The following is a 26,656-nucleotide window of genomic DNA, read 5'->3' on the forward strand; positions in this document are numbered from 1 at the left end:
ATGAACATTTTTATGTTTCATGGCAGGTGTAGAACAATTCATTACTGTTTTCTTAATACAGCACTGTCTTGAATATGAATGTTCAACAAAGAGATAAAAAAGAACATTTCTGCTTGATTGGGTGCACACATTGTCACTTATAAGAATAAATGCCAGGAAGTGCCTCTGCTTTCCCTATAGCAGAAGTCAGGCAGCCTTTAGGGTTAAACCCCCATTCATTTAGATCTGAACAAAGCTAAATGTTGCAGATTAGCAGCTGGGTTGATAATGAAACTTACCGCAGGACCAGGGGCACCGGATGGTCCTTGGGGTCCAGGGGCTCCAGCATCTCCCTTCTGTCCAGCTTCTCCCTGCTCTCCTTTGGTTCCAGGCTGACCATCGGCTCCCTGGGAATAAAACAGGATGTGGATACCTCAAGCTTTTTCTCACATTCAGCATTTAATAAGCATGATGTAAACCAGTGATCAGTTGATTCTGCATGTTGGTTTCTGCTCTTCTGACTCAATACTGAACACTGACATGTGTCTCTATCAGCTCTACAAAACATAAAGACTGAATTTTATTGGCTACTCTTCCTTGCAAAAAGCACCTGCTCAACCAGACTGGATGGGGAGTGTCTGTGACCAATTTTTACAGTCTTAATTCTTGACTTTGACAGGACCATTCTAGCACATGTATATGCTTTTGTATAAACTCTATTCACATATGCTGTTTTAGGCCAGGCTGGATTTTTAGGGTCATTGTTCTGCTAGGAGGTGAACCTCTGCCTAAATTTTAAGTTATTTAATGTCCTGCTGTCTCTGTTAGGAGTAGTTTCCACACTGCATGATTGTGCCATCCCCATGCTTCACAGTGGAGAAAGATGTTGTGAAGGTTTTTAATCTTTGTCACCTCACCAGAGAACTTCTTTACAAATATTTATTTCATCAACTACATGGTTGTGGTGCATTTTTAATGGCAACCCTTGTAATCTATATTGAACAATGGCTTTTTGCTTCCCACTTTTCCATAAAAGCCAGATTTGTGGAGTGAATGACTAATGGTTGTCCTCTCGACAGATTCCCCCAGCAGTGGATCTCTGCAGGTCCTTCACCGTTAACAGAAGCATCTTGACGGCACTTTGATTAATGCTCTCCTTGCCTGGACTGTCAGCTTAGGTTGTCAGCTACGTCTTGGAGGGTTTGCAGTTATGCCACAGTCTTTACGTTTTTGGATGACAGACTATACAGAGCTCAGCGAGAATAAGTCCTTTTCTTTCCACTTCACTTCACAATTAAGCACCAGCTTGCACTGGTCTATCACATAAAATCTCAATGAAATGCACCAAAGTTTGTGGTTGTAACTTTACAAAATGTGAAATGCTTCAAACGACATCAATCTTTTTGCACAGCCCAGTAAGGACAGTGGCAGATGTACTTCTTTGATAAAAAAACTTGATTAAAAATGTGACAGGCTCCAGAGTAAAACTGACACAAGCTTTAAAAAAAAGCAGCACAAAATTTTGATTGTTTGTTTTCATTGTTTCGGATGATGAGCTGTGATGTTACAGTATGTAAGCTGTGAATGGAGAGTATTTACAGAGCTTGCAGGAGTATTCAGGCTGACATAAAATCTATAATTAATCATAGTTGTATTCTGTAGAGGAAAAAGCCTTGAGATAAATGTTGCTCTAACAAATATATTGATGAAATCCATTTGAAAGGATGTGGCTTATGAAAACCATTCAAGGGATTTCTGTCTAGAGTGTAAGAATAAATGAAATGACAGAAGCTATGGCTTCTGACAGTCTGTAAACTCATATCTTTCCAAATAATTATACACTAAAGAAACAAGACAGAGTAATTAAATTGGAGGAAAAGGCTGGCAAAGGCAGCGTCACATCTGAGTGTTTTCAGATAGTGTCAATGAAAAGGAAATGATGTGTCAGGTAGATGTCATGTTATAATGTGGAGAACGTCTCTATTTGATAGAGAAAAGAAAGTTAATGAAACCTGGATTCTCACTTCTACGTGATCAAAATGGCAACTTTTTTGTCTTCTCTCATTAACACAGAGAATGACAAATGATGCCAAACCTATTTCAGTACAGTAATCTAATTATAAAGATGATAAGGAGGTGTGCAGTTTCAAGTTTAAAGCATGTTGAAGAAATTTACTTTAACAAGAATTTGGAGGCTAATAAACTTGACCACATTTAATTTTAGTAATTATAGATGAAAAGAAAATTCACGTTATCATCTTGCAGTTGGTCTTTATTCAGATATTTTCTTCTGGTAAGACATAGTGATTTCTCTCCACTGTCGCTGCATGCTTGCTAAGGATGAATGAATGTCAATGACTTGATGTAATTGACCAGGCCTCCTTAGACAGATAACTTCTACCATTTGATAATAAATAATGAAGTGACACTGATGATATTTAATTATACTATAAACGCATTGAGTGAAGTTGGATCTGAATATGTTACTGGACTGTACTGGAGTAATTTAGATGGGTTTGAACTGAATTTAGGTCTAAAATGTATGTAGAGAGTATACATATTACATACATATATACATACTGTACATATATGAATGTTTACAAATTACCTTGAGATTCAAATAAAATGAATTGAGATGATCTGAAACTGTGTGAGATCTGAGCTAAACATTGAAAGGAACTGCTAACAGATTGAGAGTATTATTGTGTTTTAAGCTTAGTATAGCAATCTGGTTGCAGTAACAATGAATGTAGTAGGGTGTAAAATTACCTATGATCAGTCTGTGCTTAGGGGTGTGCAGAGGATCATGATAACCTGACACACATCCTGAATCATTATAAGAACACATTATTTTTCATCTTGGATCAAAATCTAAAAACGATATCAAACAAAATAGAAGTTTGTAATTGTGATGTGTTATGAGTAAAATGTATGTAAGTTTTCCTATCTGAGGACAGTGAAGTGTATCTTCTCCTATTCTGTATTAAGGATATATTCTGTTTTAGAAAAATAGGGTTGGATTCTATAGATGAAGCTGGGTGTTTACATAAATGATATAATTAGGCAGTATATCTAAATATCGATTTATTTTAACTGTATGTATGAGAACATAGTCTGATATGTCCACCTATAATGGAGTCACATCATTTACAGCTCCCAACATCATCAAAGGAATTGAACAACATAAAAAAATCTCAGGGGGACAAGAGGAAAGGTGGCGAATGGAAAATCTATCCTGAGTGGTTGTTATCTATAGGGCCTCAGGCAGCACTGCAGCACAAACAAAAACATTTCTTCCCATGGAGAGCAGAGTTCAGGAACACTTCTGAAAACAACCTTCTTAGGACAGTTACTCACTGCATCCAAAAAAAGCAAATAAAATACACAAGATACCAAGGCAAAGATGCTCAGCTTTCCAGAGTAAAATAAGTTGAAATATATCAGGTACTTTGACTAAATTTGAAGTCAACAACAAAACATCAAAGGTAGGAGCATATTTTCTAATAGGGCAACATGGACTCTATTTACAGAAATAAGTGACATTTACATTTATGGTTTTCTCTATTTATTGACCTACCGAATCCACTAACTGTCCAAACCAGTTATGTGGATTTGGGATAATGTGCAGAACATTTTCCACGGACACTTTAACTGGCAATGGGCAGAAAGTGGTAAATTGATGTAAATTGTATGGCAAATGTTTGTGAAAGCACCATTAATGCTGGATCTGTTGCTTATGTCATTTTCATTTAAGGTTTTGCTTATTTCAGTCAGGTAATTCTGTACACCAAACAATAGCAAAACAATAGTACAAACATCTGAGTCTCTACACTGACATGCTATCACAGTTAAACTCCGTCTTTCTCACTTTCAAACTTTAGATGTCTACATTACATACATCATAAATAAAATCAAATTGTATGTTAGATTAGAGGTGAGTGATTATTACAATTTATATTGGAATTGAAATCTCTAACAATTGCTTCTATTTTTTCGTTTTTAAGTCATATTTCCCAGTAGAAGACAACATAAGACAATCATATTCTTGTTTTTAATTAAACTTACAGGAGGTCCAGCAAACCCAGCAGGCCCAGGAGGTCCAGTCTCTCCTCTGTCTCCCTGAAAGATGAAGATGAGGCAAAAACATTTATTGAAAGAACATTCCTGTTCTCTCAGTTATCAAAGAAGATTTGTAACCTTACGACTAATGAAAGACCCTAAATAATTAACTCCAGTACAGTTAATGCACCTTACTGTATAGCTGAAACTGTTTATTTTTTAAATAAACTTAAACTGTCTGGAACTGCAACACTCACAGGTGCACCACGAACACCAGCAGGTCCAGATGGTCCAGCAGGTCCAGATTCACCCTACAGGAATCACATATACATCACCAGCAAAACACATTAAATTTTAATATGCAGTCAGTGGCTGCTTCATAGCTTTAACTGATGATTTCAGCAATAAAGCGCTTTAAGAAAGACAGAAATATTACTTACCTTCTCGCCATTTGGACCACCAGGACCAGGAGGACCAATTGGACCAGTAAGACCCTACATATCAGAAGGAAAAACAATTAATCCAGACAATATTTAGCTTGTTGTGATCGCTGAAAAATGAAGACTCTTACTTTTAAGGCCATTTAAGCATTGGCTATTGAAATTGTTTTGTCATTTTAATTATTTTTAGGAAGTTTCATTATTTATAAAAAATGAAATAAGTGACTATCCCATACTCTGGCGCCATCTTTGCCGGGAGCACCTTCAGGTCCTTTCTCTCCAACATCACCCTGCAGGGAGAGGAGGTTGGTAAAAAATCACTCAATCATGTTTTATGTCCAACTATCCTTAATTTTTAAAAGACATGGTCCCGTCAGAGCTTACTCTGTCTCCTTTGGGTCCAGGAATGCCAGCAGCTCCTCTCTCTCCTGGCATACCCTGCAGACCTGGTGGACCCTGAGCTCCTGGACCTCCAGCAGGCCCAATGGCTCCCTGTTACAGATCATGGATAAAAGCAGACAGCTCAGTCTAGGAGCAGCTGTGAGTTGAGACAGTCACTAAAAACTTACTTCAAGCTTTCAGTTCATGAATAACTCTTTGAAAGCTTCTGCACCAGGTGCTTACATCTAATTCAAAAAGAGACTTTTGTGGTTTCTGACACATTTTCGATTGCTTTTGCTAAAACTTTTCAGTTAGTTGAAAACATAATAAAATAATGATGACATCTGAGGATGAGAAAAAAAAAAAATTCTGTCTGCTTCAACAAAGAACCAAACCCATTTCTGATGTGGTGCTTTGTTTCCAAAGCTATCACAGGATTGGAAAAATAGAAGAATTTGATCCAAATCACACCAAAGTAGAAGTAATACTTTATCTTTATAAGTCAGTCAGTTAATTACAACTAAAGTTAGAGTTATATGTACCCCCTTATTGCTCTTTTAGTAAAAGAAAGAAAGGTGGCTCTTGTAAGGACAAACTCTATTCTGTAGATCAAAGGCAAAAAAAAAAAAATATGGAAAAGGCAGTTGTTTTTTTTAAGTGGGTGCATCAGGCCCACTCCTGGTCAGAACTTGTAAGATTTATACAGAGTCTATTCTGCTCGGCTTCAGATGCACAACGTATCTCGATCCTATCATGTTATTACGGCTAACAGCAGGGCTCACGCTGCAGCAATTTTTCCTTTGGGTACTTTCAAGCTACTGTTTACTCAAGGCCAAGCGAGTGACGTACAGAGCAGTGTGGCTTGTGCAATAAATCTGATGCTTTCTTTTTTTTAATACCACCCACAGAATGTCTGTTCACCCCACCCCCATCATCATCATCACATTCATGCTGGCTCTAATCCGCATCCTTTCTATCCGCTCCTGTCTGACCTCACAGGGAAAAAAAATCTATAAACTGGGATTAAAATCTGAGCGGATAATAAACCAAATGATAGAGAGCCGCTACTGCTGTGAGCGCTTTCCACCCTCAATGGACTAGTGACAAATTACTGCTGCAGAAGGAGTTGACAGAGATGCAAAAACGTATGATTCGATTCAAAAACTGAGGTTTCCTGTTTTTATTGCAGAGACAGAATGAAAGCTGATGGGATTGGACAGTACATAAACTAGGAAAGGAAATATGAACAAAAGGGAGAGATTAATAAGGTCCAGAAGTACATCAATCCCAGTCTGGACGTTTGCTGGAACTCTAACCGTTGCACAAGTAAAACAACTTTTTCAGGTTTTAAAAACTGTGCAGCAGGGATGCTTTGTCAAACTCAATTTGGATTATTTTTTGAATTTCAGGGTACAATTAGAAACACAACAGAGTTTTTCCCTTAGAACCCCTGTTAATAACGTCAAACCCATGAGCTATAATTTGGTAAGAGCTGCCTCGGAATCACTAAGGCACCACAAAGTTAATTCCCTTTTATGAAATGAAATGTTCGTCATCAAGAATACTGAACGGGGGTGCTGTTTCATGACCCAGAGGTAATTTAGACTTCCATTAGACTGTCATCTTCTGACAAATCACCAGACAATTAAGAACTAGATTGGGGTGAGGTAACTCTCCCAATAACTTTCTTCGGAAATCACCAAACGTGATATTATATAAAACACAAAAACAGAAAATGTAATTAGTCAGTCACTCATCTCCTCAGGTCGCTCTGTGTCGGCTGTTAGGGGTGATACAGATACCTAATTTGCCAGCTGTGTAGGCGCAACTGATCGAAACCTGTGTACTGGATAATAATCCTGGTCTGAACTCTGAACTTCACCTTGGGTCCGTCAGTTCCAGGAGTTCCAGGCAGACCTCTGGGTCCCTGCAAACCTTGCGGTCCAGCAGCTCCTCTCTCTCCTGGAAAACCACGCTCTCCCTGAAAAGGGGCACAGTGGCAATTAAAAACTATCAGTAACACACAGAAAAATCAACTGTTGGCCAGAAATGGATAAGAAAACTAAAAGCTAAAATACATTATTGATTTGAAGCCACATTATGTATGAGCTGACATGTCCCCCTGGCAAGTCTCTTCAGTTTGGATGCCCTTACTGAGTGAAAAACAATCAAAGTTAGCTATTTTCAGTGGCAGAGGCTTACAAATGAACTCAAGAGCAGACATGTCAGAAGCAGGAAATAAAACATGTTCATTCAGGCTGTCGGAAAGTGAGAGAGAGCAGGACTTTTAGCAAGTTTGTTCAGTGTTACATATTGAGTTTTTCACCTCATCATAAAATATCTACAGCCTTTTGGAAATCTGAGAGCTAAAGCAAAGATCTATTTCACCAAGAAATGTTAACCACTCTAGCCAGGCTAATATTAATAAGCTAAAGACAGCTTAAAATCCTGCAATTCTTACTTTGAAATATCCCTGTTTTGCAGTGATTTTTCTCTCACACACAAAATATATGACATTGCTTCTGCTTGTAATATCACTAATGACAACCAAAGGCTTTTCTTATATCTTTTTGCGTTGAAATTGGCCAAACTAATAATCGGCAGGTAAAAAGTTGTCAAAAATCAGATATCAGAAATTGACCATAACCTTTTAATGACACATCTCTATAACCCTTTGTGGTAACCACCTGACCGACCAGTTTAAGTGAAATCGAAGGGACTTACCCTGGGTCCAGTGGCACCAGCAGCTCCAGCTTCTCCTGGAACGCCCTAGAGAGACAAGCAGACAGCAGAAGATCAGGATGTTTGAATGTCAACAGTACAACTATTGGGTGTAGAAATATATTGCTGTTATATAAATGCTTTCGGACTCATGTTAACAGAAGGTACTTGATAACTTTTAAAAAATATAGTCTATTTCTATTTTATTTTATTTTATTTTTTTGCTTATGGTGTCAAAACCTTTTAGGCAGAACTTGGTTAAAGTTAGAGCAGCTGCGGTGTCTGATACAGATGAACTGTGTTTAAGCTTCTGACTGAAAACTGCTGCTGTTTCTCCTGGCACTATAATTAGCATGGAAAGTAAGGGGCAGCAGCCACCTCCGTTTGAGGCAACAGGAGAGAGCAGAAAAACTCTCCCGTTGAAATACTAAGCTGCAGCAAAAGTAAATTTTTTATGGATGCAAATTCTAACATATTTTGTAAAACACTTGATGAAGTGATGGCTAAAACTAAATCTCCACTATTTGTTTATATACAAGCCAGCATTGCAATGTAGTACAGCTAGCTGCAGCAGGAGTTTAGAAAAGGACAGTTTGAACTTTTTTTTTTAAACATAGCTTTAGAAAAAAAAAGAAGTATGCTCACAGATTTATTCATTTCTGTAAGTAAATCTGGGGGCCCATGACACACATTATTATTTAGAGTAAATTCTGTGGTGTCACTTGTGTTTCTCCTGGCACTAGTGTTTCTCCTAGTGCCACTACAATAAGAGTAGTGGTATTTCACCGGCGGCTGGAACCTCCCAGTTGTCCTACACCTCTCATGTCTCTTCACAATGTCAGACTAGAGTCAAGCAGGGTTTTCTTTCCCCGCTGATTCTGCCAAGCCCGTTTCCTTGGCTGTGGTTTCGCTGGATGGGAGTTAGGGACAGTGGGAATCTCGTTCATCCATTCATGCGCGTCACTAATTAGATGGCGTGCATGTTTACACTGTAAACCAGTGTAAACCAGTATACACTGGTATACAGGAAGATGTAAGAACGTTTCTGCAAATTCCATACAAAGCTTGTTTTCCTGTGTTACTGGGTAAGTTGTGACCTTTTAGCTGTACCCAAAAAAATTTTACAAACCTGGTCTCCCGGTTTGCCTCCCTCACCGGGAGGGCCAGGAGGTCCTGGAAGACCCTGCACACAGAAAAGAAGAAGAAATGGTTGGTAAATGAACTCCTGAATCCAGGAAATTAACTATGCAACCCGTATAATTCAAAAAGCTGAATAAATGAATTTAAGTATAAATTAAATATAGACTTACCTGGAAACCAGAGGGACCAGGCTGTCCTTGCTCTCCTCTCTCCCCAGCAGGGCCCTAAACACACAGTCAATTAATGCAATTCATGTAGACTTTTATGATGATGAAAAAATATCAAAACATGTCACAATGATGTCATGAATCTCCTGAGAAATATTCTTTTAGGTGAAATATACTATACTATATTAATGCCTTGAAAAAAATGTTGGCTGATGGTCTGTGAGTCACTTTTGCCATCCCATAATGCTCAGACATAAGTGTCAAGGATTTTTTTTGTTCCAGACAGAGCTATTGTAGACCTAGTCTGGGGAAATTGGGATACTGAATGATGTTTCCAAGTGTAGACTTTGAAAAGGAAGAGATAGCATCAGTGTTGAAGCTGAACAGAGTCGGGTGGGGGGATGAAAATACATACAGCAGGGCCAGGGGGTCCAGCCGCGCCCGTCTCTCCATCTTTTCCAGGCAGACCCTGAAGAGAGTGAAAAGATAGATATCATGAGTTTAGCCAAAGCCAAAGGTGATGCTATTAGCTGACAGACATCTCAGAGGTATAACTGAGCTTTTTTAACACAATTCTCTAGCAGAGTCAGAGTTTAATAGAAAATGACAGATAAATGCAATTCACCCCTGCAATAGAAGCTATGCAAAATGCTGAGCTTTGAACTGAAAATAATGTAAAAATAGTTGCCTTCCACAATTAATCAATACTTCATACTGATCTTTGTGAAAGAAATTCTACCCTATACAGGTACTTTATAGCAGACATTATATGGTATATGATTTCTTAAAATCCTCAGAAATAAATTTTTGCATATTAATTAACACAGAAAACATCAACTTACTCTCAGACCAGGAGCTCCGGCCAGTCCTTTCTCACCAGATTTGCCAGATTCACCCTGTTAACAGTAAAAATAAGAAGCACCTGTCAGTCAATATGCCACTGCGGCCGAGCTCGGTCCTGCACCTATTCATAGAGGGGAGAAGTTGCATATGTTGGTGCAGCAGAGCAAGTCAGATGGTGCTAATCCAGTCTGCTGTATGGTTTTGTTTCAGGAATAGATTTTCAGAAAGTCATCTATCATTTGGTCATATAATGACCAGATAAATAATCTTGTCACATAGAGGACACATTTAACTTTGCTTGTAATACGTACAGTTGCTCCTTTGGGTCCAGGGAACCCCATGACACCAGGCTGTCCTCTGGCTCCCTGAGGGCCGGGAGGTCCTGGACGTCCGTCCTCACCTGGAGCTCCCTGGCAAATTCAAATCAAATCAAAATCACAAACAGCGCATGAAGATTGAAATGTTTAAGATGTGACAGAAAAGCTAAGGTTGCAGTGACATGAAGCCAATGTTGAGGGAAAATATCAAAACGAAGATAGAAAATGTCTGAGCGGAGTCAGAATGATTTGTTAGTGCGTTTTCATGTAAAGGTTGTGGCAAAAATCACATTAAAGCAGATGAATAATGGCTGTTCACATTTTGTACAGTTAAAATTGAATTACAAATCCCTTCCTGGCTGTTTTATATAAGATATTAAACACAAACACACACACCCCCACATGCATGGGCTGACAGATTATTATTTTTTTGCTTAGAAAAAATATAAACACATTACATTTTCTTTTATTGTTTAGCAGATGATATAGTCCTTCTATTAGAGACAAAACCTTGCAATTGTTTGCAGCTCCTACGGGGCTAAATGACATGAAAGTGTGTAAGTGGAAATGTTCACCACCTCTCATTTAATTTGGACAATGTGAGTTTATGGAAGACTGCTACAACTTTAAAGAAGCTTATTATTGGGGAAAAAATGTTATTTGTTATGATTTCTTCTTTTTTCTGGTCATTTTAGCCTTTTGTAATTTCAGTTTGCATTGTTTCATACCTTACTGTGTTTGGTTGCAAAATGGAATTATATAAAAGGGATCATTTTGTAAGCAAATGTATTTTTATGTCTTAATATAAAAATATCTGCCAACAATTTGTTCTGAGTTGGTCCAAAGAGTGTTTAGAATCGAAATAATTGAAAATATACTGTCATAGGAAGGTTTTGGAAAATTGTGCACAAATACATTAAACTGCATTTCAAGATTTGAAGATTTCTGTGATTATTTCTTAACTAAAAGAGAAATAAAGTTATAAATAATGAAATGGAACAATAGTGTCATAAATAGGAGCACATAGAGTTCATCCAAAATTAATAAGATAATTGTCTTTTCTGTTAAATCTTAGTTTTAAAGCACTTCAAGGTTTTGTTTAAGTCAATATTATAGCTAATAATTCCAATGAACTAACAATTAAAAAGAAAAAAAAATCTTGAAATGCATTCATACATCTGTTACATAAAAAATTGCACTTACAGAAGGCCCAACTTTGCCCTGAGGTCCAGCATCACCAGGACGACCAGTCAGACCCTGTCAGAGATCGAGAAAAACAAAAAACAAATGAACCAAGAGATGACTCTATTAAAATACACACAAAACAGGGTTGGTAGGAAAAAACAAATCCCTGTGGAAAACAGCATTTACACTTCAGACTGGTAATTTATGCAGGAAGCAGCAGTTCAATAATTAAGGAAAATGACATGTGAATGAGAGCAAAGGAGGGTAACTACAACACGGTGTGTTTATGCAAGTGTGAAGCAGTTTAATCACTGCAGGAGCTAGAAAAAGTGCTGTGCAAGAGAGAATTAAAATTACTCATTTTGATCAAGCTTTGAGGAACAAGCTTGATTTATATGTCCTGTCTACCTGTTAAATTTGAAAGCTACAATCCAAAAGAGTTAATAAAAAAAGCTGAGAGAAAGACAAACAGTCAAGACAAACACATGAAATCCTTACCAAAACTTTGCATTAAGTCAGTTTGTGACTTTAATTGTACCTGCTTAATGGATTGTATTTTATAACATGTTACCTTTTTTTATTTATCTCCTAAATGCAAAATAACCATTTGCTTTTATTTATCTAACATGACATCAACTTAAATGCTAAGATAGTGAGGCTAACTCTCAAGTTTGTATATATGGCTGCTCTTCTGCTGCACACACTTCCTGCTGCAGCTGTAAGTGTTAGGAATATGTTGGCTTTTTCAGAGACTTTCAGGCCAAACTTTAATCCAGCTTCACTTGTTTCCACAGTGGAGCCTGCTGCAGGAAGGGAGTGAGAACACAGCAGATTTACATGTTCTGTTTTAACAAGCACAACCAAAACAACATTGCAGATGTATTTAAATTATGTAAAATAATTGTTTTCCACTGTAGCAGAATCAGGATTTGAATAAAGTGCTACGTGAATGTGAATGAGAGCAGCTTTACTGATATTTTTATTTGTCAGTGAGAAGAGAAGAAAATAATTTAACCAATGTAAATAAGCTGCAGGAGCATGGTTGCAAATACTGTTAAATGAAATAATTGGTTATGTAGAGCCAATTATTTGTAGAGCCAATATGTAGAGCATGACATCATTCATCAGCCTTTAAAGGCTTTATCTCATTTAAAATGATGAATGAATGAAAAATAGGTCATGTTGTAAACTAGATGTTTAGGTGATGAACTATAAATAAGACTTAATTAGGATTTAACCAGGGGGATTTGTGAAGTGTGAACTGACAGAACACTGTAAGCGTAATTTACCCTTGCACCAGGAAGACCAGGCTCTCCAGGACGGCCAGGGTCGCCTGTGGCTCCCTTGGCACCGCTGGCCCCAGGGGGTCCGCGCTCACCTGGGGCTCCCTGTAGAAAATAAAGAAAGTCATTCAGTTAGGCCTAAATTGTTGGGTGGCACAATTTTCTTTCTACCTCTAAGGAAATACGTTTTCCTGTTAAGAGTGTTCTTCAGCAGTTCCTTATTGATCTACTGAAGATGAGAAACTTACATTGTGATAGATTCATTTTATTTTAAATTAAACTGTCTGTGAGAAGATAATGTTAAATGAGACAAAGGCCTAAGTGATATGGCATATGTAGGTCATATATAGGCATGGTGGGTCTGTGGACTATGCTTCCATCTGGTGGCCACAAAGTAGAATTACATTAAATGGTGGTAAAAATCAGAGTGAAATCCAAATAAAACAGGAGAGGAACATTTTCCTTAATCTTTATTAACTCAGGAGTGAAACCTGATTTGAGATCAGTGAACTCTGAGGTGTCAAGAGACTTGTTACCCAAATCACCAACCTTGTTATTTAATTAGTTATACGCTGCTTTATTCAACTTAACTTGATCTAAGAATTATGAAGAATTGTAAAATTATATTTTAGAAATTTCATCCGGGACTTGATATATTACTATTTCTACTACTACAACAAATAGTATTTTTAATAATAGTAAAATATTAATTTGCTTATAAAGCATTTTCAATCTATGCTCTGAAGGGAACAATAAAAAAATGACAAAAATGTTGCTGATTCTTGTTTGATAGACAATAATTAACAAATCATTTCCGAGTTGTCAACTTTGCAAATTGAGATCGATTGAGACCAGTTAACAAACGGTAGATCACAGTAAAGATTAAATATTGCTTGAGATGAAATGATATCTGTCAAATAGAAATTATTCTTTTCAAATGTAATTTATGTCTTCTCTCTGTCTTTTTTAAAGGTTTTGTTGGCTCTAGTGGCCTTTATTTGAAAGTAGTTCGACAGAGGGCAGCGAGAGAGAGGGAGGGGGAAGACATGCGGCAAATGTCGCCAGGCCGGGAATCGAACCTGCGACTACCGCCACGAGGACTAAGGCCTCAATATGTGGGTTGTGCTTTGCCCCTGTGCCACCACAGCACCCCCACACTGTTGGTTTTCAGGTTGAGAATCATGTTCGTTGCATATTCCTTGTAACCATAGCTCACCTTGTGACCAGCCAGACCATCCTGACCAGGGAAACCACGGTTACCAGGAGCTCCCTATGAAGAAAACAATCAGAGTAATGGTTTTATCACAAATAAAATATATATTTACGAGATTCCCAGGTGGACCCAAATTAAGTCAGGAAGAGTAAGCTCAGAAAAGTTTAAAATTGTTTTATCAGTTAAAAAAACCCTGAAACTATGTCATTATCATGATGTAATGATGGCATGCATTATGAACAAAAGGTTAAGTATTAATTTAACAGAAATTTAAACTTTGAACTTGTTGTATTTTCTTCAAAGTATCCCGTTTAATTAGATTTTTTATACTTACTCTTTCTCCTGGAGGTCCAAGAGGTCCAGCAGAACCAGGCTCACCTCTGGGTCCTCTCTTGCCTTCTTCTCCTTGAGGGCCAAGGGCTCCCTGAGGTCCAGCTGGTCCCTGTCAACAAATTCAATTTGTACAGAAAAACCACCATCAAAATGGAGCGAGAAAAAATATTAAATATTAAAAGCCTTGTCTGAAGGAACAAAACATTTCTTATTTGCTTTAAAACAAACAAAAAATTACTTTCAAAATGAGTAAAATGAAAACAAAACTCACAATTTCTCCCTTTGGTCCAGCTTCACCCTTGAATCCGGCGATACCGGGATCTCCCTAAATCCAGAGAGGAGATAAAGAGAAGTAATAAAAAGGGACGACATTTTCCAGATTAATTATTCTGAAAGAAAAATTAGCAGCGAACATAATTTCTGTACTGTCATCCAAATTAGAAGCCAGGTAGTTCCTAAACAACAGAGCTCCAATAAAGTATATAGAGTCATGAAGTACGTACAGATGTTCCTTTTGGCCCAAGGGGTCCAGTTGCTCCCTGAGGTCCAGGAGGCCCGCGAGGTCCAGGGAAGCCAGGAGCACCTGCGATACCTGGAGCACCCTACAGAGAGAAAGAGAAAAGGAAGTGAAGTCGACTGGCTGAATGATCAAAAAGACGTTTGTTTACTGTCTGTTTTTATCACTGATCTGTACGTTAAGGCGAAATAAGTGACTGTAAAGACTTATGTTTATCTGTGTTTAAGCATTACTCATCTAAATTGTTGCAGTCAAAACATGACTGAAAGTAAGTGATGTTCAGTCTCTATTTTACACAAGGGTTGTGTAAAAGGACTTTGATTCTATTATAATGTAGATACCTGTATTATAGATTCAGATGTATCAGAATGTGTATTTCATACTCTAGTGCAACTCTAGTGTAAAACATAATTTGCACTCTGGCCAAACAACAGTGAGAAATGGACACAAATGACAGAAAAAGAAAAAAAAAAACTTACTGCTGAGCCTTTAGCTCCAGGGATACCGTCAGTGCCAGGGTTACCCTGCAGGAAAAAGAGACAAAACAAGCAAACATGCTAAAATAAATCCTCTTCATAATTAAATGTGTTTTGAACTGACTGGAGTCAGGGTTTATTGAATTAATAATATGGTTTATTGCCATTTTATTTTAAATTTTATTTTAAAATTTTTGTTTATGGAATCACTTACAGAAGCACCAGAGGGTCCAGATGACCCAGGAGTGCCTGACTCTCCACGGGATCCTTGAGCTCCTTCAGGACCACGGGCGCCAGTAGGACCAGCTTCACCCTAAGTACAACACAGACAAAAGGACAATCATTTATTAATTTGTGTTGACCACATGCAATTGATCGTCCTAATTTTACAGAATTTTGATAACCTTTTAAAAGTACAAAGAAATATTTCTGAAGTGTACCAGAAAACTTGGCATTCATTGTTCATTCAATGAAAATGAACTATTATGAGAAGGAATTTAGAGAAGGAACAAAACTTTAATCTTTATTCATCTGTATGTTAACAAATTACGCTGCCCTATGAGGACACTATCTAGAGAAAACACAGATTTCATTCAAAACCAGTTACATGTGCTCCAAATTAACTCAATTATCACTCAGAAAACCATTTAGTTATTTACTGATTTTAAAAAACAGACAGGTCTATCTGTTGAATCATCTGTTCTAAAAGTTTAATTAAAGAGAAGAAAAAAAAGTACAATCTCGATTAAAGTTATTCTCCCTAATATATCAAACGTGTTTAAAAGTGTTTATGATCATTTTTAAGCTCATTTCAGGATTTATTAATTTGGACGTGAGCTCAGGATCAACCACTTAGCAGAAGAGATCTTTCAGTTTTTTAAAGAGGTGTGGAAATATATATATATATATACATACTTTTTTGTAATTAACAATGAAGTAGTACAAAACTGGTTCTGCATCTGCATAACTCTATTTGCTTGGTGTAGGGTTTTGGGCTCATGCCGCTCCCCACAAGATGCCGCCCTGGGCAGTTGCCCATGTCGCCCATATCAGAAAGCGCCACTGGGAGCAGCCGTTTTTTCTCAGTCTCATCTTTTTTCAAATGGCAACAGAAAGAACAAAATGATTTTGGAGAGACCATAGTCACAGCAATGTGTGGCTACCCTAAACTGCTTATTCTTGCAAACCAAAAAGTGAAACTCAGTCCATGCATCAATGTATCAGGTGATCTCATCAGAAGTTATCAGCACATCTAATTGGAAAGACTTTCACAGATTGCTTTAATTAAATCCATACATACCAAACATCCTAATCCTAATCTTCCTCCTCTTCAAGCAGTTTCAAATAATATCTGACGAAGCCAATTTGTTATTAAAGCCTCTGATCTCTCCTCTGGTCTGAGAATAAACTTGAAGCACAAAGCACAGTACAGTGGATAGTGCTACTGCTTCTAATGATTCCTATTCTCTCCAGAGCATCTTTTCACCTCTCCAGGCTCTCATCAGTTTGATCCCTACCCTCATCATAGACGATAATGTCGTCTCCATACATTCTAGCCAATGAATAGGCGGAGCTGTGCAACCTCGTCAGTCTACCTTCCCATCACCAATGCAAGCAAAATGTTACACATAGCTGATCCCTTTTGCATCACCATTCAAACCAAATGCACCACCCCAGCATACCTAACCACCTTCTCACTGTCGTTGTGTATGTCCTGCATTTTCATCATACACTTCATAGGATCACCTCATTCCTAATGCAGTACCACTGTTTTCTCCCTTTCTACCCACTATGGATGCACCGATCCACTTTCTTCACTTCTGATACCGATACTGATATTTGAGGCTTAGTACTGGCCGATAGTCAATACTGAAAAACAGCTGATTCAACTTAAAACATTTCTTTTTTTAAACACACATATAAATGTACTGAATTACAAATTAATTTGATAACTTTATCCCAGTAGAGCACATTTAAAATACACTAATAGCTTCACAAGCTTGGTCAAACATGCAAAAACAATATAACTTTACTTTGTTCAGTCAGTGCAATTAGAATTATAACAGCCAATATAAAATAAATAAATTGAAACTGACAAACTGCAGAAAATCTTCTTTTAAATAGTTCAGATAGTGAAATTAGACATTCTAAATATAATGTAAAATAAATAATAAAGCATGACATCGCTCAAAGCACAAGGCATACAATAAGACTGAATAGATCTGCCTTTATGGATCGTGCACTTTGTTACCGATCCCTGATCTAGATATTTCTTCTACAGATGTTAATATCGGAACAGTCTCTAGTACCCATACATTTGCTCATCTAAGATTTCTTCAGAATATTTGGCTAACCAAACAAAAACTATGTTTTCACATAGGGTCATGGTTTGGATTACTTTTTTCCCTCAGTCCAATCATCACTTGAGTGTCTGAAACTGCTGTTTCATAAACACACCTTTTCTATAATGAGGAAAATATTTTTTCATAGTGCAGTATGTACTTTCTCTAGATCCACAAAGACAACACTCATCAATCTCAACCCTCTATTGTTCTTCAAAAATTGGATATCTGTTCCCTGTTTGAATCTCCCAACCATCTAGGATTGTGTTAAACCATCTGTTGAAAAAGATCACAGCTCTCTCTCAACACATCTCTGTAATCTCTTCATCCTCTTCATGTTTGCCCACACTTCCTCCAGACTAAATCTCTAAACATTTTGAATCTCTAACTTTCCTCCATCTGTCCTCTTTACTCTCTCTCATTTTTATTATATAGCTCCTCAGTGTACTCTTTTCATATTCTCAGCCCACTTCTTTCACTAATTAGCACATTCCTATTTTCATTCTTAATCACAAGTATGTCAGTTGAACCTAATGTTATTATTTATCCAATTAAAATAATTCCCTTTCTCTTTCCTTTGTGTCCAGCTTGTCATACAGCACTCTGTGAAATGATGAAATGCAATACTTCTCTGGACAAATATCTTTCAGCAAACATGACAAAATCAACAGAATGTTATTAGATTATGTTAAAAATAATAACACAAAACTGAATCTGTCTTTCTATATGATTGGATTGTCCATATTTGTTTAGAAATTGTGGGAGGAAACTGAACAAAAAATACTTTCATATATATTCCTGATCTATTAAAATCAAACAACTTTGCCTCACAACCTCTGCTGTACTTGTTCAGTCATCTGGCACCTCTTCTTTTTTTGTAACTTCCTTACCATTCATCCTTTCATTTTGTTGACAATTGTTGCCCATTGATGTGGAAAACATGGGAACTTTTGGGAATATATAACAAAATGAAGTCTTTAATACTACAGAGAGAAAGGTTATTCATATATGCAAAACGAACAGTTGTAAGGAACTAATTCACGCCAAGGTCAAACCAAACACAGCTCATAGAATTAGCAAAAAAACCCAACAAAAACCTAAGAACATCTCACACGGTTCAGGGCTCAAATATGAAGTCAAATATTAAGGTTTAAGATGGTAAAATTACAAAAACACAGAACATGTATGGTTTATTTGGAGGGATTGCCAGAAGAAAGAATTTTCTATTACGCAAAAGAATATGGCAACATGATTTTCGTTTGCAAACTTGCATCTGAATGAACCATGAAATGTTAGGTTACAAGACCAAAGTATAAATGTTTGGCCAAAATACACTTGATGTGTATGGAGAAATTCTGTACAATCGCCCAATGACTACTGTCAGGTATGGTGGTGGAGTTTATGATTTGGGATCATCCTTCAGCCACAGAGAAGAGGAGTAGTAGTCATTTAATAAGATGATTAACTTTGCTGTTTACTAAATTATTCTGCAGTCAAATGTGAGGCAAAGTGTCTAATAGCTTAAGCTTAACCCTAACTAAGTCCTAAGCCGGACAGCAATCCAAGACATAGAAGGAGATTTATAACATAATTGCTGAAAAAAACCCCCATTAAATATTAAGATTTGCAATGACCTAGTCAAAGCCCAGACCTCAACCAGATTGAAATGCAGTGACAAGACTTTTAGACGACTATGCATAAACTAACGCCAGCTAACTTTATAAAAACTGAAGTATCATGAGATGAGATTTCTCCAAAGAAATGAAAGAAACTAACAAAGTCTATAGATGCCAACTACTAAACCATGGGGTGTACTTAGTTTTTCACATGACTGTGGTTCAGAACATTAATATAAAAATTGAACAACCCAAGTAGATAATATGTAGCAGATGTTTTGATTCAGCACTGAAAAAACTTGGGCCTCTATTCAAAAGTTATACTGGGAACTCTCTTTCTGTGAAGATGGGGCCAACATTTTACTATTGGTATGCAGCATGTGGTGGTTGGAATTCCTTTAGTACTAAAATGAAAATAATAGCAACAAATTTTGCCGCCCTAATGCTGTGACATAAACACTTGTGTGCAAAACTACTTATATTGAACAGACAGGTTTCTTTTCACCTTGACAAAGTTATTTCTAGTGTCTACATTTTTACTGACACAAAAATGAGGATGAAAGCCCTACACAAAATATCATCATGCCATTTTTTCTTTAAATAAATAATAAAAATGTACACTTCAGGAGATTCAGCTATAAATAAAGAAAGTTAAATAAAACTGTCATTTTTTTTCTTTTCAGGAGTTCAGTGTATTCAGCTGAGGTTCAGATAGCTGTACCGTAGCCAACTTTTTTTCTATGTTGGAGTCAGTTCAAAGTTTTCCTCATAAGGTTCAAAGCAGCAAAGAAGAAACAGTAAGATGAGATTGTAATAAATAAATGCTTAAGAGAGAAAAAGCAGCTCTCAAAAAACAACCCTCCCCAAGGAATCACAGAAGCACATAATAAGATATTTTTTAACAGTTTTCCATCAGGGGATATTAAACTAGTCACAAAAACTCACATAAAGTTTATCACACTCCTCAGCAAGCAAAATACATCATATTATTAAGTATTTTATGTCACCAAAATGCATAACACAATAAAACAAAAAAACAACAACACTTTTTTCCAGTCTTTGCTATGACAAATTCAAGTGAAGCTCTTACATTTTGAAAAGAGATCCTCTATTTACAATTCCTAGAAGACTTTCCAAACAAAAGAGAGTCAAGTCTCTCTGCCATCGTGCAAGAATAAATCATAGAGAGAAAAGACATAAAAATACAGTGTTGGGATCAAAAGATGAAGATGAAAACTAAAAAAAAATATTCTCCTTTATTTTACAACCCAGATGGAGGCAGAGCAAAGTTCTCCTGTTTCAAAATCTCATTATATTCCCCCAGAAAATGTTCCCTAAAGTCAAGACATGAATCTTTCAGAAAACTTGTTCTTGTTATTAAAAATATGTTAATATGTTTCTTTCAGAAAATAATTAACAGTCAATGATTTGAAAATACAGGAAAAAAGAAACAACTAAAATAAACAGCACTTTAGTGAAAATAACTGCAGGAACTGATTTGGTAATTTCATGGCCTACCTTTGAACCAGGAGATCCGGGGAAGCCTGGAGCTCCAGCTGTACCAACAGGGCCCTACAACAAGAAAAAAAACAGGTGAGACATGCAGCTGTTAGAGTCCAGACGCACACTGGCAAAGTGGGGGTAAAAACACAAATTTCACACAGTAAACTCAACTTATTCCTTATTAGATACAAATATTTTAAATGGATTAAAATATGTTTAAAATGATACTTACTGGAGGACCAGCAGGACCAGGCAAGCCATCGTTTCCACGTGCACCCTAAGCCCAGAACACACTAAGTTACAGCAAAGCTACAGTATATAATTTTCACTTCACCAGTCTTAATCCATTGATCAAAAAAGACAGCAAAACAACGTGTTAAATCCAAATCCAGAGCGGGCTTTTAGAGAAGAAAGTTGCACCTACAGCAGCTCCAGTGGATCCGGGTCGTCCTCTCTCCCCAGGCAAACCACGTGGTCCCTTTGCAAGAAAAAAATGAAATAAGACACTTTGAATATTAATTTACCATTCTTATTATCTGTGAATAAGTGATGTTTTTATGTGCTGCTTTTGTATGGCCAATAAACACACACCATGGGTCCAGGAGCGCCGCTCTCCCCGGGAGCACCAGCCTCACCCTAAAAAAAAAAAAAACACATTTAGTTTTTAATATTGCAAGACAATTTCACAAAACTCAATAAAAAGTTGTTGTTTTTTATTTCTAGTTGTCATCTGTTGACTATCTTAAGTTGGAAAAATTAGAAGTTTAATGTCTAAGCACTTTATAAAACACCTTAGTGTATGTTTACCCAATAACCACAGTTCTCAAGCTGTGGTACAAGTGCCATATATGGGTAGGACATCAGCAAGATTAATATCATCTGAATTATCTATAATGTTAAGATAAAACCAAACAGCTGAAAGACGAGTCATTAAAGCACTTTCATCTTTGCATTTAAATATAAACCACTCAAAAAGGAAGAAACTGAGAATATTTTGAGAACTGGCAGAAGCTGGAGGAGAACTGAGAAGTACCAGTGGTTGCTTATGCTGCACTCCATTTAGCAAGGATTTTAGGAAAGTGAGTCTGGAACAAAAAACTTTAAGCTCAACATAACAAGGTTCTGGCTATAAGTCAGAAAATCAGTGGGATTTTTCATTTTTTCTATTCCATAACCAGAATAACAACATCCTAATAGCCATGTAGATTTAGGTCAGGATATTAATAACCTTGGTAGATTTAGATTCTAGATTATTTTAATTCAATGAAGAACTTTCTTTCTAAGACAGAAATACAGTGATCTTTCAAATGGTTAGAAAACACAGTAAAATTAGTATAAATTTGAAAAAGAATTTAGTAATCAAAACAAATATATCAGCTTCAATTCAACACTTTGGCTCTGACTTGTACTTGATAGAGAACAGAGCTTATGGGCTTGAATGACTGTTTTCACTCTATGTATTAAACCAATAAAATCATGTTTCACAAATACAGGTTGTATGGGAAAAAAAAATATACAAACTAGCAGAAGTGCAGCTTTCACAGCGATATTGGTTTTGGAATTGAAGTTGGTCAGAGACATATATCTTTCTCTGTTGTTATTCTTAAATCAAAGAATCTTGAAATTCTTACTTTAAGAAAGGAATTTGAACATTTTTATCTGAAATATTCAGTGGAAAAGAATAAGCATTTATTTTCTTTCTTTCCTAAAAGTATTATGATACCTGGTAAACTCAGTGTTAGACCAATTGATACTATAGCCAATGTGGCTTTCAAATGTTGTGTAACAAGTACAACCTTGACAAAGATCCAACTTGGAAACAAATTCCCACCTTCGCACCAACAGCACCAGTTTCTCCCTTTGTACCATCGAGACCTGGATAACCCTGAGAAGGTGATAATGCAGAGAAGCTACAGTCAATAATCTGAGAATTATTAGCTCCATGTTTGGGGAGAAAATCTTTAAGGTGACAAACTCACTCTGTGTCCCTTGATGCCTGGCAGTCCAGGAGTTCCTGGGAAACCACGAGCTCCCTGTGCAACAAAAGGAAGAAGAACATTGGAGGAGGTCACTGCAGTGAAGGAAATGAAGGCAAAGTCCCTTTTAAATTATTTTTATGCTTTTATCAAAGCAGAAAATAGGCAAAGAATGCTAACAAGTTACAGCAGGTTCATTTTGTGCTTTGATACAAAATTGTTCTCATACTAATAACATTTACCCACCTTTTGACATAATTAATCTCATTGAAAGGCAGTTAGTTTGCTTAGAGTGAGTGCTAAATCTTAAATAAGACAGGTGTTTTACAATTTGTGCCTAGAGAAGCCACAGGAAGTACCTCAGTGTTGATATAGATCTGAATCAAGCTTTTTTTATTCTGTAAAATTGCAAGGTGAATGCTGTTATTTAGTTCAAGTTACATTTATTGTGACTGAGATTTAGCAGTGACAAAGTGTCAAAACATGAAAACAAAATGTATCATTAACTCATTTTGTTTACAATAATCAATGCACGTTGTGACATTTCCCAAGTTAAAAATGTCTTTTTTGAGCTTCCTGCACAATCAGAGATTTTTAGAAAAAGTAGCTGACTGAAAGGACTCACCTGAGGTCCGGTGGGTCCACGGTCACCTGATTTTCCTGGTTTACCTGGTTCACCCTAAAATAGAAACATATTAAGTAAATCACATGAACATGTATTCTTAGTCTTTCTGCATGCCTTTGTTTTGTTTTTGCAAATACCGACACCTGCAATGAGCACTTCTAGTGGACAAAATGTAAAACGTCATGTCTACTGCCATCATGTGGACAAAGAGGGGTATTATATTGAGCAGGCATTTGAACAAGTGGTATTCCAGATTATAAATGAAATAAATTATTAATAAATATGATTTATTTAGATATGTTTTACTACTGAATTGGAGATCAGCTTCATAAGTTGTATAATTTATCCCAATAAGTTTTCTTAAAACACTCTAAGACACTTTGCCTCTTAATTAACAGAAAACAACACTGATGAGTTGGAAAAATGTATTGGTCCAACTAAAGTGCCCAACTGAAAAAACATATAGTTAAACAGGGAAGAAGAATTAAAATCAACTAATTACAATAACAATTAAACAATGCAATTTAACTGTTATTGCTATCTCATTAAATTGGGAAACCAGTACAGTTCACACATTTTGACACATTGCACAATTTGTCTTGCAAGAAAAATTTATTGTCTAATATCTCATTATTATGACAATTTGCTGTAATTTATAAGTTCTTAATTAACCCATCCAAATAAATATTAAATAGTTAATTAAATAGTTAAGATATTAAAAAAACTTTATTAAAATACAAATGATTATCATTATTATTATTATTATTAAATAAATTAATTTCACTTACATCATCTCCGGGTTTTCCAGGGGGACCGGAGGGGCCACGGGGACCCATGGGGCCCTGTTTGTGAAGGAGACACAAGAAAAAACAAAGGTGAGTCACAGTTCCCATTTATAGCCAGCAGAGGGCAACAGCACACAGTTTATATTTTTAACTGATGAGTGATAACGATAGTGGCTGCCTTTCTCTCTGTGATCAGGTCTGATACAAACAGAAGAGCAAGTAAAACATTTCATTTTAATTAAAAGTGAAATGTCAGAAATGTTAAGTTCTGACCTTTATGGGTATTTACTTTATTAAACCACAACTAGTTTATAAACATGAATTAATGCTATCTCTTAAACTGATAAGTTTGTATTGTATAAGAAAATCCTTAGCAGTGACATTGTTCCAGCTTTTTCTGAATTTCACATTAAGAAATGGTTCAATTAACTAATTTAAATAAAAAAATAGCAAAAAATAAGAAATCGAAAAGATGTGGACACAATAACGTTAATATAATTATACAAATTTCAGGTTGCCTTGTATTTTGTTTACCTTTCCTGTAATTTCAGTCAATTATAGGATGACTGTAACAATTACAGTCATTCTGTAACTGTATTGCTATCATGTTCATCCACCCTTGCTGACATTTTTTACTTGCTATTTTATCTCATGCTAGAGATCAAACTGTCAATGTTTGATCTTACGTAGGGCACCCTATGTTAGTATTACAGATAAGTTATCACGATCTTTTCAAGCTAATGAAGTGCAATGCATTCACAATTTTATATTCCAACAGGAAACACCAGGACAAACATTTCTGATTCACTGAACTGCACACTGCCAAAACTGTGACTTCTCCCATTATTTTCTGGAGCTGATTTTTGATTCTAATCACACTTAATGATGTGCTGGCACATTTTAAAAAGAGAAGACATGTCTGTGTAATCTCCACATGAGCAGATTATCACAGCAGTGGGGAGACTTCGTCCTGTCGACCTGCTGAGGGGAAAAGGGAGGATGGGAAAAGATGGATAACATGAGCTTAGGGAGTTTTGGGGTAGTGATTGACTCCAGAAGAAAAGAAGAGAAAACAATAACACCTAAAAACTATATTCTTACTGGAGAAAACCAAGCTTGTTCACTGTTAAAAGAAACCAAGACAGAAAGAAAAGAGACTGCCAAACTTTTCCCAGTGGGATGACATGTTTGTGTCACAGAATCTGAGACCTAATGGAGCATTGAAGATAATCTGAGGCATTAAAATGTAGCAACTAGATGGGCACAAAAAATTAGATAGGAGTTGTCAAGAAATGTAGCACAGACAGGAAACTGAACTGCTTTCCATTAGCTTTGGGAGTCTGAACACAGATCAGACAGGTGACACAGTCAGATGAACTGCACTTCCCAAACATAAATGCTGACTTTAGAGACTTATTATACTTTTTTCACATTTGGAACAACGAGGAGCCTCAGAATGACGTATTTAGTTCAGATTAATTTCTTAAGAAATGTGAATGCCATGAACAAGAAATAGAAAAAAACCCTAAAACAATCTGCCTATAAAGGCAGTAAAAAAGCAGAGAGAAGGTTATAACAGAGGCTAATATTAAAGTATCAAATCCTGCAGAGCTTTTCCAAGAGAAGGAACATTTCACAGCAGGGTACTTACAGATTGTCCAGGCTCTCCAGCCTCTCCTGGGCTGCCTTGGAAACCTTGTGGGCCCTGAGAAGATGAGGGAGGCGAAAGGTAATCGGATACGACTAAGATCTGTTTCACTCACAAACACAACAATGCTGTTAATTGTTGATTTTTAAAAAGCCGAAATATGACAAAAATCAACAACTATTCATACGCTGTTCTATCGGGCTTCTGAAAATCAAGGCATCAGGGTTTTTTTCCCATTTTTCTCACATTTTTATGACAAAAAGCATTAAATAACAATAGCTAATATAGTTTTTAACTATATTCTCTTTTTCGCTGTTTCCAGTGAAAAAAGAAGTCATGCCTTTCATAAGACTCTACCATGTATGTGCATCATATGTTAAGTTGACAAACGTCTCTGAATCTGAGCTCATCACTGTAATTAAACCAAAGGACAGAGGCGGGGCAGGTGGCGCTGTCTGCAAGCTGGCAGGAAGGGCTGAAAGCGCTAAAGTCTGGTTGTAGTGGAAAGAGGAAGGGTGTGCTTGTGTGCATGTGTGTGTCTGGAGGGTGGGGTGTTTAAGCCCACTGGGCAATATGAAAGGTAAATTGTCAGGTGTTCAGCAATCTGTCTGGGATGTGGCACAGGAAAAAGCCCCGCAGGCTGCAGCTGGGAGACGAAAGTCTTCTAAGGTGCCGGAAAAAAAGCCCACAGTCTCATTTAAAAGATGTCTGCCAGCTTGTGATATGCTATCCTCCCTGCAGTCTGAAAACTCTGTGGTAATATGATGGTCAGTACAGCTGTTTGAGGTGGATCATAAAGAGCACATGCAATGCAGCATGCACTTATACAAATATAAGACCATAGCATGAGTATGCTGTGTTAATCAGTATACATGGTCACTCCCAGCTTGGGTGGTGTGTTCAGCGTAAAGCAGGTACTTACAGGTGATCCTGAGGGCCCAGGTGGTCCTCTGGGTCCCATGGGGCCCTGAGGGACAGAGAGGAAACCGGAGAAGCAACATCAAGCAGGAGTCAGCAAAACAGGTACGACATAAAAACATGATTTTCACTGGAAAACAATTACAGTAGATTTATTCTCTTGTTTCTGTTTGAATATGTTGGAGGGAA

At 36.9% G+C, this 26,656-nt stretch overlaps 1 protein-coding gene across 2 annotated transcripts in view; it reads right to left on the bottom strand.

The window, feature by feature from the left end:
* The window catches only part of LOC102234162 (collagen alpha-1(II) chain), a 51,922-nt gene that overhangs the window by 13,000 nt on the left and 12,266 nt on the right, over positions 1 to 26,656 (bottom strand). For both annotated transcript variants that reach the window (XM_023324908.1, XM_023324907.1), the window contains 31 exons: positions 26,472 to 26,516; positions 25,553 to 25,606; positions 23,905 to 23,958; positions 23,117 to 23,170; positions 22,495 to 22,548; positions 22,347 to 22,400; positions 21,107 to 21,151; positions 20,940 to 20,993; positions 20,748 to 20,792; positions 20,531 to 20,584; positions 15,269 to 15,367; positions 15,058 to 15,102; positions 14,565 to 14,663; positions 14,333 to 14,386; positions 14,063 to 14,170; positions 13,732 to 13,785; positions 12,522 to 12,620; positions 11,251 to 11,304; positions 10,042 to 10,140; positions 9,730 to 9,783; positions 9,303 to 9,356; positions 8,891 to 8,944; positions 8,710 to 8,763; positions 7,584 to 7,628; positions 6,742 to 6,840; positions 4,863 to 4,970; positions 4,715 to 4,768; positions 4,479 to 4,532; positions 4,296 to 4,349; positions 4,045 to 4,098; positions 279 to 386 (listed from right to left, as the gene is read on the bottom strand). In XM_023324908.1, the coding sequence (XP_023180676.1) occupies positions 279 to 386; positions 4,045 to 4,098; positions 4,296 to 4,349; positions 4,479 to 4,532; positions 4,715 to 4,768; positions 4,863 to 4,970; positions 6,742 to 6,840; positions 7,584 to 7,628; positions 8,710 to 8,763; positions 8,891 to 8,944; positions 9,303 to 9,356; positions 9,730 to 9,783; positions 10,042 to 10,140; positions 11,251 to 11,304; positions 12,522 to 12,620; positions 13,732 to 13,785; positions 14,063 to 14,170; positions 14,333 to 14,386; positions 14,565 to 14,663; positions 15,058 to 15,102; positions 15,269 to 15,367; positions 20,531 to 20,584; positions 20,748 to 20,792; positions 20,940 to 20,993; positions 21,107 to 21,151; positions 22,347 to 22,400; positions 22,495 to 22,548; positions 23,117 to 23,170; positions 23,905 to 23,958; positions 25,553 to 25,606; positions 26,472 to 26,516 (2,016 nt within the window). The remainder of the gene's footprint in view (positions 1 to 278; positions 387 to 4,044; positions 4,099 to 4,295; positions 4,350 to 4,478; positions 4,533 to 4,714; positions 4,769 to 4,862; positions 4,971 to 6,741; positions 6,841 to 7,583; positions 7,629 to 8,709; positions 8,764 to 8,890; positions 8,945 to 9,302; positions 9,357 to 9,729; positions 9,784 to 10,041; positions 10,141 to 11,250; positions 11,305 to 12,521; positions 12,621 to 13,731; positions 13,786 to 14,062; positions 14,171 to 14,332; positions 14,387 to 14,564; positions 14,664 to 15,057; positions 15,103 to 15,268; positions 15,368 to 20,530; positions 20,585 to 20,747; positions 20,793 to 20,939; positions 20,994 to 21,106; positions 21,152 to 22,346; positions 22,401 to 22,494; positions 22,549 to 23,116; positions 23,171 to 23,904; positions 23,959 to 25,552; positions 25,607 to 26,471; positions 26,517 to 26,656) is intronic.

The sequence above is a fragment of the Xiphophorus maculatus genome, chromosome 20, assembly GCF_002775205.1.
Source record: "Xiphophorus maculatus strain JP 163 A chromosome 20, X_maculatus-5.0-male, whole genome shotgun sequence".
Classification (NCBI taxonomy): Eukaryota; Metazoa; Chordata; class Actinopteri; order Cyprinodontiformes; family Poeciliidae; genus Xiphophorus; species Xiphophorus maculatus.